Below are 14,303 nucleotides of genomic sequence, written 5' to 3' on the forward strand. Positions count from 1 at the left end.
GCTAGAAAGGCAAACCTGTTTTCAACAGTGGCAGCTTTAAGTGAAGGCTGTGTTGAAAATAAAACTGACACAGTTTTTTTAAAATCTTATTAAGACTACTGACAGGTGTGTAAGGACTGAAAATAAAAACAGCCACGAATGTTTGTTCAGCTTTGACTGTCTTCACTTGTATTCATATATGCAATCGATCCCACAATCCAATGTGATATTTTACAGCCACATTGGCTTTTATACTGCCGCAACACTGCTTCTTAGTCAACTATACCTGACAAAATCACACTGGAACACAGACAGCCATCTTTAAGTACGTCTCGCCCAGGCTTCCAGATCAGCTATACCTGAAAAATCAAGTGGAAACAAGGCACATGAAGAGATATTGCTATGTTTTTGTTAATCCCCAGCTGCACTACAACTGCTAGTATCTCTTAAGCCGTTTGAGATGTCTGCTTCATATTTTCAGTTTTATGGAAACGCTTCTGGGAAAATCTAACAGTACCCTTGACTTTGACCAATGACCTGAGATTTTTGCCATATTTGGGTCATGACTTTTTGCTTTCCGGAAGATAAATAAACACTTTTAAATATTTGGTTCATGCATGCAGTTGTGTAAATCTCTTGGTCAAGTGTATCGTTTATGAATAACTTGCCCTTTGGTGTGACTCCTTCCTATAAAAAAGCTGTATTGTGTCTTTGCTCATGCTTCACAGTTGGCAGTGACTCCAGCCAAGTTAGAATTGGAAATGCATGTTTATGGTGGAGGAAATATGTGCATTATGTTTTTGTAGATAACACATCTTTAACTGATCCGTTTATTCAAATGTATTTGTTCTTATGAAGTTTTATTCACATGTGTTATACTTTTATAACATGCCTGTTCATTTAAATGACTATAAAATGTGTTTACCGTTACCACCTTGTAATTCACTCTTGAGACCTGGGGCAGCAATGGGCACAATCAGACTCCAGGTTAGATGAGTGAAACGCAGTTTCAGTTCCCACTTACAATGTTATACTTGGAAGGGGGTTATATTTGCAAATAAGGTTATGGGTTTGTGTGGGTGCTGCCCAAATTCAGGGTTGCTTAATCCAAAATGAATGTTGGCTAATAATAATAATAATAATAATTTAAAAACACAACTGGCCTCACCCATTTTCCGCAGACAGCGCTCCAGTCCAAGGACGCTACCTGCCCCAACAAGCAGTGCCGGGTCTCGGTGATCCTCAAGCATGACTATTCAGCCAGTGTGTTTGCTGCAGGGCTGGGCAGTTATAATAGTATTCTGGTAGCCTACCAGTCCTATTCCCTGAGGTCCCTTTCCGGCGTTCACAGGCCCTCGTCACAACAGCTGGATGAGCTGCCCCTGGTTGATAAGAACCTGCTCCGTGTGTCGGAGCTCGTCAGGCAGGCTGTATTCAGGGACCTGGGTGCGCTGATAGCTGCACGTGTATAGCTCTGTCGGGAACAAAGCACCTCTGTTGGAAGCAGCCACTATTACACCAGGGCATGCTTTTGATCCCGCAGTGGACGAAATACTGCAGTGATCTCACCGTGCACAGGAATCCACGAAGAAGCTGGTTTGTTTGCAAACCAGCAGCAAACTGGCACCCTAGGCCCCAGCAGCCTCAAAGACCGGCGCAGTCGGCTGTTCTTGCTGCCAGAGGTGGTGTTCAGAACTGGCCCGGGGCTACTCATCTAGGTGCTTTGCTACCATTCAGACCGGCTACTCATTGCAATTGAAGCTCAGTCCCCCTTCCTTTCGGGGCGTGACTGTAACATCAGTCATGGACTGTGACAGAGACAGAATGATTTTTGGTGATAAATCTTTCTCCTGACCTGTGAGAGCGCTGTGTACAGAGTGCCTGAGACTGGATGACAAGTCATTCCCAGGGTTAGAAGTCAGTCATCTAGAAAGTGGGTGGAGCTTCGATACACTAAATCATCGACCCGGAAGGGAAACGATGTGGCAGCCACTGACTGGAGGAGCGGTTGCACTAGTTAACCAAGGGGTCATGATTTACGGTACAAAAGGGGATGTATTGAAGTGATCTGTTAAACTGAACCGGAAGGAGAATGTGTACTGTTATTGTGAGTGTTTTTTGTTTGTCTTGTTTAAGGAATACTTGTTTGTTATTATTAGATGGTTAACACGTCGTCGTCAAAAGCCAGCACTTACCCGGACATCACTGCACCATTGTTCACGATAAACTGTATTAGCACCATGAGCACTAAAACACGCACTATGGACTTGTGATTATGTTTGTGTTACATGTGGGTGTTTAAGATCGGGACTATTATTATTTCGGGACCAACCCATGGATTACAATGAAGCAGTATGTGCCGCTGTATTGCTTGTTATCATTATTATTTACTGTATTTGTGTAATCAGGCCAATTGGATTTACAAATAAAATATTATTGCACCAGGATTGTCCTTATCTGTCCGTTCATTGGTCACTGCTGCATTCCTGCACCTGCACACTGTTAATCACTTTGCCACAAGGACACACAGGACACCACGGTGCTGTCTCAGGAGGTAGGCTCTACTGCAAAAACGGGCTGTTTGCATGATGGAGCCCCTCCAGTTGGAGGAAGGGTTTTACTGCAGCTACTTCCTAGTGTCCAAGCGGGATGGTGGCCTCAGACAGGTCAAACTGTATCTGAGCCGAAGGAGGTTCAAAATGTTGACGATGCAACAGCTGCTGCAGACAATCAGGCCAGGCGACTGGTTCACCACAGTGGACCTCAAAGACGCCTTTTCCCACATCCCCACAAAACCAGTGCACAGGAAGTACCTGCAGTTCGCCTTTCAGGGAACAGCGTGCGGGTTCTGTATCTTGCTAATTGGCCTCTGCCTAGCTCCCTGTGCCTCCTTGAAGTGCATGGAAGCTATCCTTGCCCTATTGTGACTCAAAGGCATCAGAGTGCTCAATTATCTGGGCAACTAGCTTATTTGTGCCCAGTCTCCAGCACAGACAGAGGCCCACCGGCCACCTTCAATGGTTGTGCCTTACAGTGAATCATGCAAAGAGCATGGAGTGTGTTTGGACTCCAGGTCCATGCTGTCCACTTTGTCGGATGGCAGAGTGCAGAGAATAGCCACCTGTTTGGAGTTCTTTCAGCTCAACAAAGCACTCCACGGTAGTGACGTCCCACAGACTTCTGGGCTTGATGGCAGCAACTTCCCAGACCCTTCCTTTGGGTCTCCTGCGCATGCGCCCTCTGTAGGTCTGGTTCAACAGCAGGGTTTTTCAGCTCGTGTTGAACCATGACTGTCTATTGACAGAGTCTTGTCTGTCCGAGGGCATTGTGGCAAGGCTGAAACAGCCTGTCCATCTACACCTGTGTAGAACGGTGCTGTGTGGAATGGCCGGGGGGCACAAGGTGTGTGGAACCCTCCTTGGCAGAGTCTCCACATCAATGTTTTGGAGCTTCAGGCAGTTACCCGGCTGTGCTTTCTAGGAGGTTCAAGGGAGACATGTGCTTGTCCAAACAAACAACACAACAGTGGTGGCTTACATCAACCACCAGGGTGGCCTCAGGTAGCCTAGTCTCCATTGTGTGGCCCGCATGCTTTTGCATGGCAACTTCGTGGGCTTTATTCCAGGTTGCATCTGTCAAGGAAATCTGCATTGCAGCAGTATAGGCTACTCCCCATACCTTTTCTAGGTTCTGTAGACTTAATGTCGTGGATCCTCAAAACCCTGGTTTTGGAACTAGAGTGTTAGGGAGGGTTCACAGTCAACCATTACAACACAGGCATAGAGGTGTGTTTATCCCTCGGTTATTTTAGCCGTAGCTACTTGTTACTGGGGTTTCGTATGGTAATGCACAAGGCAGCCTCTCGGCTTAGCCTTATAGCATTCCAGTCGTTACGCAATATTACCCTTGCAGCAGCTTTGGTACACGTATTGCAGCAGGCTTGAAGGAAAAATGACGTTGAGGTCTATGAGCGCAGTATATTTATGTCCTGTGTCACAGGCTCGCCGAGCGGCTTTGCTATGTCTTATGCAGGCTTCGGATTTTTAACCCTTTGCAGTTCATTTATTCAGTCCTTGTCAGGCACGTCTGGTCCAATTTATTTTCACACGAGCTATTTAAAAGATTATTTTTCAGAGTAAAACAGGTTTAAAATGCATTGCATGGCAAAACATCAGTATTGCATCTCCAGCCAAGCCCCACCCCTTGTTCGCTGTGTTTTTAACATACCTCTTTAAAGACGTGCATACTGATAAATCCTCTCCTGATCACTCGTTTTATCACCAAACTCCTCAATAATGCGATCAAAGTCATTATTTTATTACTATAACATCTCAAAAAGCTCTGCAAATGTCTGTGATATTCTTTGTGCGCTGGATGCGGAAGCAGCTATCTCTTTGTTTGTGTCCATCATTATTTCTGTGGTGCAGCTGCTAGCTCTGTTGCTCACACGCCCCCTTTTTTTCGAATTCATTTGGCCATTGAGTGGTTTTCTCTGCTTTTTTTCCGGAGAAAAAACGACTAGAGGCCTGTGCTTTACGTCTTTTTGATGATATCGGAATCGAAAGGGAAAATCAGAATGTCGTCCTGGTCCGACATAGGACCGCAAAGGGTTAAGATGTAAATCCTGATGCAGTAATGGATACATTTCTATTTCAGGGAACCAGGGTTATGATAATAACCGAACGCTTTTAAACATTCTCTCGAATTAAACAGTGCTTTGAAAAATGAGAATAATTCCAGTCGTTACGCAATATTGCCCTTGCAGCAGCTTTGGTACACGTATTGCAGCAGGCTTGAAGGAAAAATGACGTTGAGGTCTATGAGCGCAGTATATTTATGTCCTGTGTCACAGGCTCGCCGAGCGGCTTTGCTATGTCTTATGCAGGCTTCGGATTTTTAACCCTTTGCAGTCCATTTATTCAGTCTTTGTCAGGCACGTCTGGTCCATCCCTCTCTAGACATATAGTAAAAAAATGCTTGATGGACAGCAAGCTTCATTTAATCAAAGTGGGGTTTAAAATAACGGTCCTTAACAAAGCTTTGTGAATTAATATTTCCTCCACAGCTGTGTTTTATAATTTTTTCTCAGTTAAGTTCTATTATCACTTCATTGCCATGTCATTCCATGACATAGACCATATACTTGACAAAGCTGCAATCCAAATACATTCTTCATATAAAGGATAAAAGCTGTTATTACTGTAATTTTCAGATTTTATTTCTTAATGTTGTGGATACTAGAGATTGCCTGATAAGACTTAAACCCAATTACTCACGACTGATCACCAGTCTGGACCAAATTTGGTAAATCCGTTTTCAGTCCTGTTTTGTTTTTCCTTTATGCAGCGAAAACCCATGACTACATTTGTGAACCCAGGACATGAGCGATACTGTAAGTTAAAATAAATACAGAACTGGAAAAGTGCCCACATTCTACCAGTGTAAAAAATTGGATTTCCGTCTGAACAAACCTTTTTCATGTTCAGTGTTGAAGAAATTCAGATTTAAGTGGTTCTTCGGTACTTGCATTTTTAGTAATACATATTGTATGTGAGCCAGTTTGGATGAAAATAACTAGTTTGGCATAAAATCTATGCTAAATGGCTTACATTAAAAAAAAATCTCTCCAAATGTGTGTTTCAGGCAAGTTACATTTACAGTTATCCATCCAAAAAGTTCATAGTTACAATGAGTTATTTGTTTGAAACATTTCTGCAGCATAAAAAAAAAAAACTTGCTTGATCAAAGCATTTTCTTTTTCTCCTTTAAGAACGAAGAAGAAAAAAAAATCCCCTGCTATTTATTTTCTTTGGCGCCAAATTCCTCCATTTGATTCCTTGCCTCTTTGTGTTTATGATGTCAGTTTTATTTAATCTAAACGCTTAAAGCATAAGTACTTTTTTATGTCTGCGAGACGGGCACTTGTAGCACATACATTTTACTCATTCACCTTTCTTGGGATTTCAGAGAATAAAGATCAATTATTTGCAAATTCTAAAGTTTCATTAAAATCACTTTTGCTCTATCCCAGGCGTTTTAAGTGGGCCATCTGTCTAAACATCTCTCCATTTTTTTTTTCTGATCATTTCCTCGACTTATTCATGAACCATGGGAGGCTGGCTTTGTAGTCTCCATGTAGCTAGTTCTGTCTACCCCCACTGAATACTTCTATGTGCTCGCATACAATATCTTTCACAGGGCTGGAAATTCTCTGAACTCTGTTCACATGAATGGCTGACTTTCTGAAGTTCTTTTTTTATTTTATTTTTTCAGTGAGGATTTGTATACAGAAGCTGACCTCAGTTGCTACAAAGCACAGCACATTATTCTTGATCATTTTTCACACTCCCCGCTGTTAAAGTTATGATGAAGAATTCCTTAATGATGCTTTGACTATTAACATTGTTTTAAGTCAATATGTCTTCTTTATTTCCCTGTTCAATTAGCACAGTAAATAAAAACGTTAGTGTCTTTGATATAATTAGGTTTTTGAAACCTCTATAATCCTATATCATTAGAGATTGTCTGTTCAGGCTTTTGATGATTTGGACATGTTTAGGTATTTGATATAGAAGCCAAAGTGTGGGATTGCATGAATAATTTTTTTTTCTTGCAACGGTTTTGAATTCGTATGATCTGTTTTGAATGAGTTACATAATTTTACTCACAGTAAATTCAAAGAAACACCCTGCATAGCTTAACTGAACAGTAAAGTACAAACAGAAAAGAGAGAGAGTTTTCTTTGATGTGTTCCATACACATGGCACAGAGGGCTTTTATCCTAATTTCATTGTTTTTTTTCGCTGTGTTTGTGACTCTTCCCTCATTTCCGATTCCATGTTTCAGAGGTGGTTCTGTGTAACTCAAGCAGCAGACAGAAATCCCTCTCCAAAATCAACTGGTTTAAATAGTAGAAGCAGCCATTTAACAAAAAATGCCTGTCCTTACATGGTATTTAACATGGCCTCTTCAGAAGCTGCGCTGCCCCCTGTAACACTCTTGTCATATTCAATGGGTGCTTATTTTGCGTCCCACCACCATGCTTTGCTGTTGTAGTTCATCAATGTCATATTTTATTTATATACTGTATTTGGAAATATTGATACAGTGCAGCAGCTCGTTTGCAAGGGTGCCCAGTCACTGGCATCAGCAGCAAGGTTACAGTAAAGCAAATACATTTGACAGTTTCACAGATGTGTCGCAGGGACAGAAGAAAGCGAGTAACAAGCAGCACATTGGCTTTTGAAAGCTTGAAACAAATCAGCATGACCTGTGATGCTGAAAAAGACATTCAGCCAGTTTGGGATTTAAAAACTACTGTCACCGACTACAACCACTGCTGCCGCAGGTCTGTCTGACTTTAGCTTAGTGCACAAAATAGAATTTACTTTGGAGATCACAAGAACATTGGAAGTTTTGTCCCATGATAGGCACAAATGGATAGCTTTTGCTGTCTGTTTTAAATGATGGATTTATTTATTTTTCAAGAATGGAGGCATTTAAAGGGGCTGTTCTGTGTTGCTCAAGCTAATTTTGCGATTAGTGTTCAGTAAATAGGGAATTCAGACACAAAAGTCGAACCTTAAATTGGGTGTACAAAAGAAAAGAAAAAAAAAAAACACTGTAATTATAATGACTGATTCCAGATAATCTGTGCAGTCTTTTGCTGGTGCTGTTAGGGATTAGATGAGGACTAGTAGGAGCTGCCTACTTCAGGGGGGGGGGGGGGCAGAAGCATGCAGCTATCTCTTCTGCCTGTATCTCAGTGCACATGTTATTACCAATGTCAGTACTAGGGCTTATCAGAGACGAAATTGCCCGTGTCAAGTTTGCAGTATATATAAAGCTGTGCCTTCATTTGGTTTGACCCACATATAGAGGCTGCTTTACAAATTGTTGGCCAGTAGCCAAAGATAGTATTTTTACAGAGGCCCTACACTTACAGCCTCTGGGATATAGAGCTGCTACATAAATTAGAGCAGCCCAGCGCCTGCCAGTCTTGAATTGCCCATCTTGCATATTGCACACTAAGTAAGCTGTGGATAGTCAATTCCATCCACAGCTCCACAATCTTTACAATAGCTTGGTACCTCGCCAAGACGGATGATCTCTGCAAATGTACTTAGACTACTTAAAATTCTGTTAATTGTATGTAATTCATGATGGTTTTTTAAGTGTGGGAGAATTGCAAAGTGTTATTGATGCATTCGCTTTGGAATTGGTGTGCATTACAGTGGTAGGTCAGTTGTATCATTAAGTAACACATACAAACAGATTTAGTGATTTATTTATTTGTCCAATTCAATTCTGCCAACATTGGCCAAAAGTATAAAGATGGGAATTATTACAGATTAAATGTTTTTACTGAAGGAAGAGGGTTTGTCACCATGTACTATTATATAAACGGCCCGCAGCATAGAAAAGGGTTTAAAATCCCAGTATATGGCTTAATTTACCCTTTCAAAACTTGATTTCATGCTGTTGAGTTTTCGAGCTCTGTCCACCTGAAACTAAAGGATTCCTCTCAGTTGAGTCTTTTTTGACGATGTGCCGGCATTGTGTCTGCAGCACCATAGATATACAGTAGGGCCACTTTGCCAGTGTCTGGCCCTCATCTATTAGGATTGATTGGAGGCTTTGGCACTCTGCCATTTTTCAATTGCAGATTTAGGCTTTTGGCCAATGTGGGATTATAGGAAAAGCTTATTGGCCGTTTTGGGATTGCGGATTTAGGCCCTCGGCCGTTTGGGGACAGTAGAGCTCGGCCTACAGTGCAATAAAAGCTCAGCTGCGACTGTGGTAAAGACAGTGTTGGGTGTGGGCTGTTCTTGGATTGTAGAATGTGTTTTTCTTCCAGTGGGCTTTCAATTGAATTCCATGAACCATTTAAAGCTATACTCCCTTATACAGCAGACTGCATTTGCATTCTCAGATAAAAGTACAAAAAAAAATTGTGATGTGTCAGTTTGTTTAGATTCCTACCATTTATTAAATTACTGCTTCTTGACTAAACTTGAATATAAAGGGGAGTCTTTTAGTTACTGGAATATAAAACACTTTTTTTTTTTTTAAATAGAGACAGAGGGACAATTCGCTTTCGTGTTCCGACGTATTTTAACTCTTCCAATTTTCCTGCAGGCACGTGTAGTTGAAACAAAAGCCTTCGTGGTATACTGAACTTGCAATAAATTAAATCATGTAGCAAATGTACATTTTAGACTCGGTTAGTGGAATGTTCTGCCACTCTGATCCCTTTTTCATGATTCCATAATTCGCAAATTTGGCTAGTTGATGGTGAGGCCATGTTGACAGTGTATTGAGCATGTTTTGTGAATATTAATGTGTAAGGACCCATCACTAATTCACTGCTTCCTCTGTTTCACATCATTAGCAAAGAGCTAAATAATGACAGTATATTGAGGTGCTTGTATTTAATTGCAGTGAATGACTTGATATCTTTGATAAAGTGTTTTTATAACCTTTGATTATATGTACACCCACCCCTCTCTATACTGCTGATTTGGATATATCGCGGTCCTGGAGTTGGCTCCCCATTTTTACTGTCTAACTGTGTATGCCTTAACTGCAATATACATCGACACTTAGAATTACTGTTCATTTTATTTCATACTGCACATCACAAACAATATACAAAACAATTAAAAACAAAGCATTAATATCGTACTGTTATCATATACACACACCCACTGCACAATAACACAAAGCAAATTAAATATCTCCTTGCTGAAGCGGTTCTTATTTTAGCCAACGAGATGTTCACGTGTGGCAGCAATGCACTAGCAAAAGCCACAAGGCAGTGATGTCAGCTCCATAGCAATAAGTCTGCTATGTTGTTGTTGTGAATGGATTCTTTCAATGCAGCGGGTTTGTGCATTTTAGAAAGGAGAGGAAGACGCATGAAATTAATTGGAGACTGATGTTGATGAGAAGCAATTACCCTCCTCTGTACAAATTAAAACGGGGTATGCTGCTTTTTATATGAAAAATGAGAAAAAGCAGGTTGCGTAGAGGATTTATACTGGACCCTGACGCACCTGATAAAATGAGGGAGTGGTTGTACAGTATTTATTTGTTAGCCAATTTGTTTTTCTGTTGGTCTCTCACTATATCACGGCCCTCGATATATAGCAGATTTATATTGGACCCCAACACCCGCGATATATCGAGTGTGTGTGTTTATCTGTCTGTCTGTCTGTCTATCTATCTATCGATCTGTCTATTTATTGCTATTATTTATATATTTATTTATTTATTTTATTTTATTTTTTCAGGGTCTCCACAGCCCAGCAAGTGCAGAAGAGGTGTGAGCTGTCACTGAAGCTTGATAAAGGGATTTATGCAGTGACTGTGTCCCGATCAGGATCAACCTACACTGTAAGTCCCTTCTGCCAGGATAAATATCCAGCACACCAAGATAGATGACTCTAATCTTACGACAGACAACCCATTCATGTTTTTTTTTTTTGCTTGTCCATTTTTGAAATACCAGTTCTGCAATTCTTATGTAATACACATGGACAACGAGGGCATACGTTTACCTCCTTTTTAATAATTAAAAAATGTACACTATTGACAAAATGATTGTATTGTAAGCCCCGTTACTGTATGGCATTTCTACAAATAATTAAAGGCATGGGGATGTCGCCTCACACCTGTTCCTGAACAAAAACAACAAATTCTGTACATTTTTTGTTTTCTGGATTCTCTAACCAGCTTTTACCATTAAGTACCACTATTTATTATGGTAGCTCAGCTATGCTGTTGCCTAGCAGAGGTTATATAGTCATGTTGGTCGAGCTAAAGAAATTCTAACAAAGCTAAGCATCCGTGGGGTTACTTTCCACTTAGACCCTCATTATTATGGACTGAAAGTCAGTACAGGTACAGCATAACTAGACCTGCACGTCAGCCTCTGTTTACACTGTTTGTTTAAGCTGTCCTCATACTGTTTATTTTTTACATTTACAGGTGATCGTCTTTCTGGTACTTACAACTAAATATATTTTAAAAAAGAAAAAAAAAAAATCATATTTTTTTATATATATATATATATATATATATATATATATATATATATATATATATATATATATATATATATATATATATATATATATATATATGAATATGATGAATGAATGAATGAGTTTTTCTGTGGAAGTGTTGAATAGAAGTCACTGAAACTTTTTAATTATTAACAGTTCATAATTATTAAGGAGAGCTTGGATGAGTTTGTCAATCAGGTGTCGCCACGCCTACTGCTGCTAATATCCCAGAAACAATGGCAAGTTTTTAGGGTTGTGGACATCTAGTTAAGTTTAATCCTTGTTGGTTCTTTGATATATAGTATTTTCTTCCTGTATTCACTTTTCCACAGATAGTTTGCCCACCTCGATTTCACCAACAAGTTTTAGATGATACATACAAATGCGTCTGCCCTGTTGCCATGGATACATTCCCCAATTGCAATCTATAGGTATCCATAGAGGAGTCTGTGGAGATCATCTTGCCATTCTCTGTAGAACAGAAATTCTGTTATGCTCCATAGAATTCTATAGAGATTTTGCCAACCTCCATAGAACTGTGTAGAGATTTCACAATTCTCTGTGTAATTATATCAAGATTTTGCAAAAAACATCAATCTCTTTCCTACTTTCATCCAAAGAAGAGACGTTGAGATAGATATATATATATATATATATATATATATATATATATATATATATATATATATATATTTGAAATGCTTTCCAACCCAATTATCAATCAGTAGAAATGGAGTTCACTGGGCAAGCTCCATTCTTTATTTCACCTGCTAAACCTGTTAAATACACATAACTTCAACAGTGCTACTATATAGAATACAATAGCAGTACCCTTTGCTAATTAAGATGTAAATATTAAAGTCTACTTTCTCTGCAAGGAGGCATTTCTTTCACCAGAATCCACTCTGTATCCTGCGCAGGACTGTGATTGTGATTTTCACATTTCTTTTTTCTTTTCATGTGCAATTTTTTTTTTTTCTTCTTTGATCCAGGTATTTTATTTATCCATTGTGATTGATGTTTGCAAATCACATTCCTCACAGAATTAAAGAAATCAACTGTATTAAATACTAAATAACAAGCCACACATTTGTGTATTATACAGAGACATTCTTCGTAGGATGCGAAGGAATAGTTACAAAAAATATTAAACATATTCAACAGGAACAACTTACAATATAGTAAAACTTTAAGAACATAGACAGAAGTTTCTGGTAAGGTCAATTGGCATCAATTTACTATATTAATACAAAAATATTTTCTGGTATGCGATGTTAAAAAGGTGGAGGTGATCATATCTAGTATTACACTTATTGTAGATGTTCATGATGAAGTGTATGGCTGCCAGATTAAGCAAAATTCTGTCATTCTGTTTGTTGTTGCTGTTGAATTAACAAGCTTCGGTCCGTCTCAGTGAGGAAGTTCATAAAGGGCTGTGAGTGAAACAGCAGGGCAATGCAAACGGAAAGGGGTTTAATCCCTCCTGAGAAGCTGCAATGCCGTTTCTTTGATATGGCTCATCTAGCTTTTTTCATTTGCTCAATTAAAAAACTATGACTATGACTTTTACCTAAGGACATTCATTTGCAATAAGATACCAGCTCAGCTTACCACCCCATCTCTTCCTGGGACTTTAAAAAAAAATAAAAAAAATAATAAAAAAAAAAATATATATATATATATATATATATATATATATATATATATATATATATATATATATATATATATATATTATAAGCAGTGCTTTGTTTTGTTAAAATTACATGTAGCACAAGTGTTTTTGTTAGGCTTGAAGATACCAAGCCAATTCAACATGAACAAGTCTACTTTAGGTCATTAAATAAATTATTCTTCTATCTAGGAATAAATGAGAATAGAAGAGAAACATAATTTACTGGCTCTCGCAGTTAACTTTCATCCTTATTTAATACAGAAGATAAATCTAAATATGTATTACTTACCTCTTTGTATCATATGAATTTATTAGTAATTATTATTGTTTTAGAAACCATTAGCCAGGTAAATGAGTTAAATTAAATTCTTTAAAAAATAATTGTAATAATGGTATAATATAATTGTTAATATTTCGATGCAGCATCTGTATGATCGCAACAGGAATTGCATAGTTTGAGGGTGAATGTTTTGATACTGTTTGCTGCTGTGTTTGACTAAGCTCAGATCATGTAGGGTGCTGTGTGAAAAGCCTTTTTGACCAGGCAGCTCACATGGATTTAATTAGGACATCATATGGGCTTGATGATCGTTTGTTGCGATAGAATTCTCATTTCATTCACCCATAACTAGAAACTCCAGGACTTCAAACAGGTTTCTTGAAAGGTTTTGTTAAGGTTCACAGTTTTACTGGTGTTTTGAAGTCCAGCTTCTCTTTGACAAAATGAGATCCTGTATTTATACAACTGGCATTACAACAGAATCATCTCTCTATGTGGCTGCTGAGTTTCATCAGAAAATAATGATCTATGTTGGTAACGACCAGTGATCTTTTAAACAGAAAGTGATTTTTCAAGCTGAGGTACATGGGTTGGGCAAGCTGCAGATACCCATTTTATATGTTTAGGTCCAGTTAGGTAGGATTCACCAAAGACAATTGCCTAGCAATGGCTCTTGATCAGAAGTAGCAGCCAAGTTGCCCTTGGCCCTTTATTTTAAACTTGTGTGAGCATATTAAAAAGGTAATTTAACCTTTTGTCTGCCAAGCTAAATTGAATGAACTGCCCACTGCTGTGGTGTTGTAACAGTGGCAAGGTCACATTGTTGGTGTAGCGTTTCAAAACCATACAGTCTGTTTTTATTGATAATAATTTCAAGGGATCAGGAAAAAAATCATATTCTCATTTATTTCTGTTATCATCTTTCTTTCTTTTATGGTGGTGCATTATCTACTACTTTTAACACCACTTTTGTATGCAAGGATACTGCACGTTTTTTGCGCTGCTTTATGGAAATGGTGTCTATGTGAGCACTATGGCAACTGTAAAGGAATCATAGGGTTTGTAGTCCCAAAACAGCACTAAAGCAGAACACAGGTCTGAAGTTAATACATTTCCCAATATCCTTTACACTCAGCTGTTCGAACTAGGGTGATTTTGATTCAGAATGTTCTTCCCTGGGAGGTCTCCAAATTCTTTGCTCTAACAGGAAATTCGTTTTGAGTGAATCCGTATTAAAGTAATTTCCAATAAGCTACAGCAAAATATGGCCAGGACCATGTAGGAATTTCGTAGTATCAAGAAA

The 14,303-nt window shown here is 39.0% G+C and overlaps 1 protein-coding gene across 1 annotated transcript in view; it reads left to right on the plus strand.

Moving 5' to 3' along the window:
- Nucleotides 1-14,303, plus strand: part of LOC121320693 (propionyl-CoA carboxylase alpha chain, mitochondrial-like) — a 150,132-nt gene that overhangs the window by 77,555 nt on the left and 58,274 nt on the right. Inside the window, exon 19 of the mRNA XM_041259262.1 lies at nucleotides 10,272-10,374. Coding sequence (XP_041115196.1) covers nucleotides 10,272-10,374 — 103 coding nt within the window. The remainder of the gene's footprint in view (nucleotides 1-10,271; nucleotides 10,375-14,303) is intronic.

Source organism: Polyodon spathula, chromosome 9 (genome assembly GCF_017654505.1).
Source record: "Polyodon spathula isolate WHYD16114869_AA chromosome 9, ASM1765450v1, whole genome shotgun sequence".
In the NCBI taxonomy this organism is placed as follows: domain Eukaryota; kingdom Metazoa; phylum Chordata; class Actinopteri; order Acipenseriformes; family Polyodontidae; genus Polyodon; species Polyodon spathula.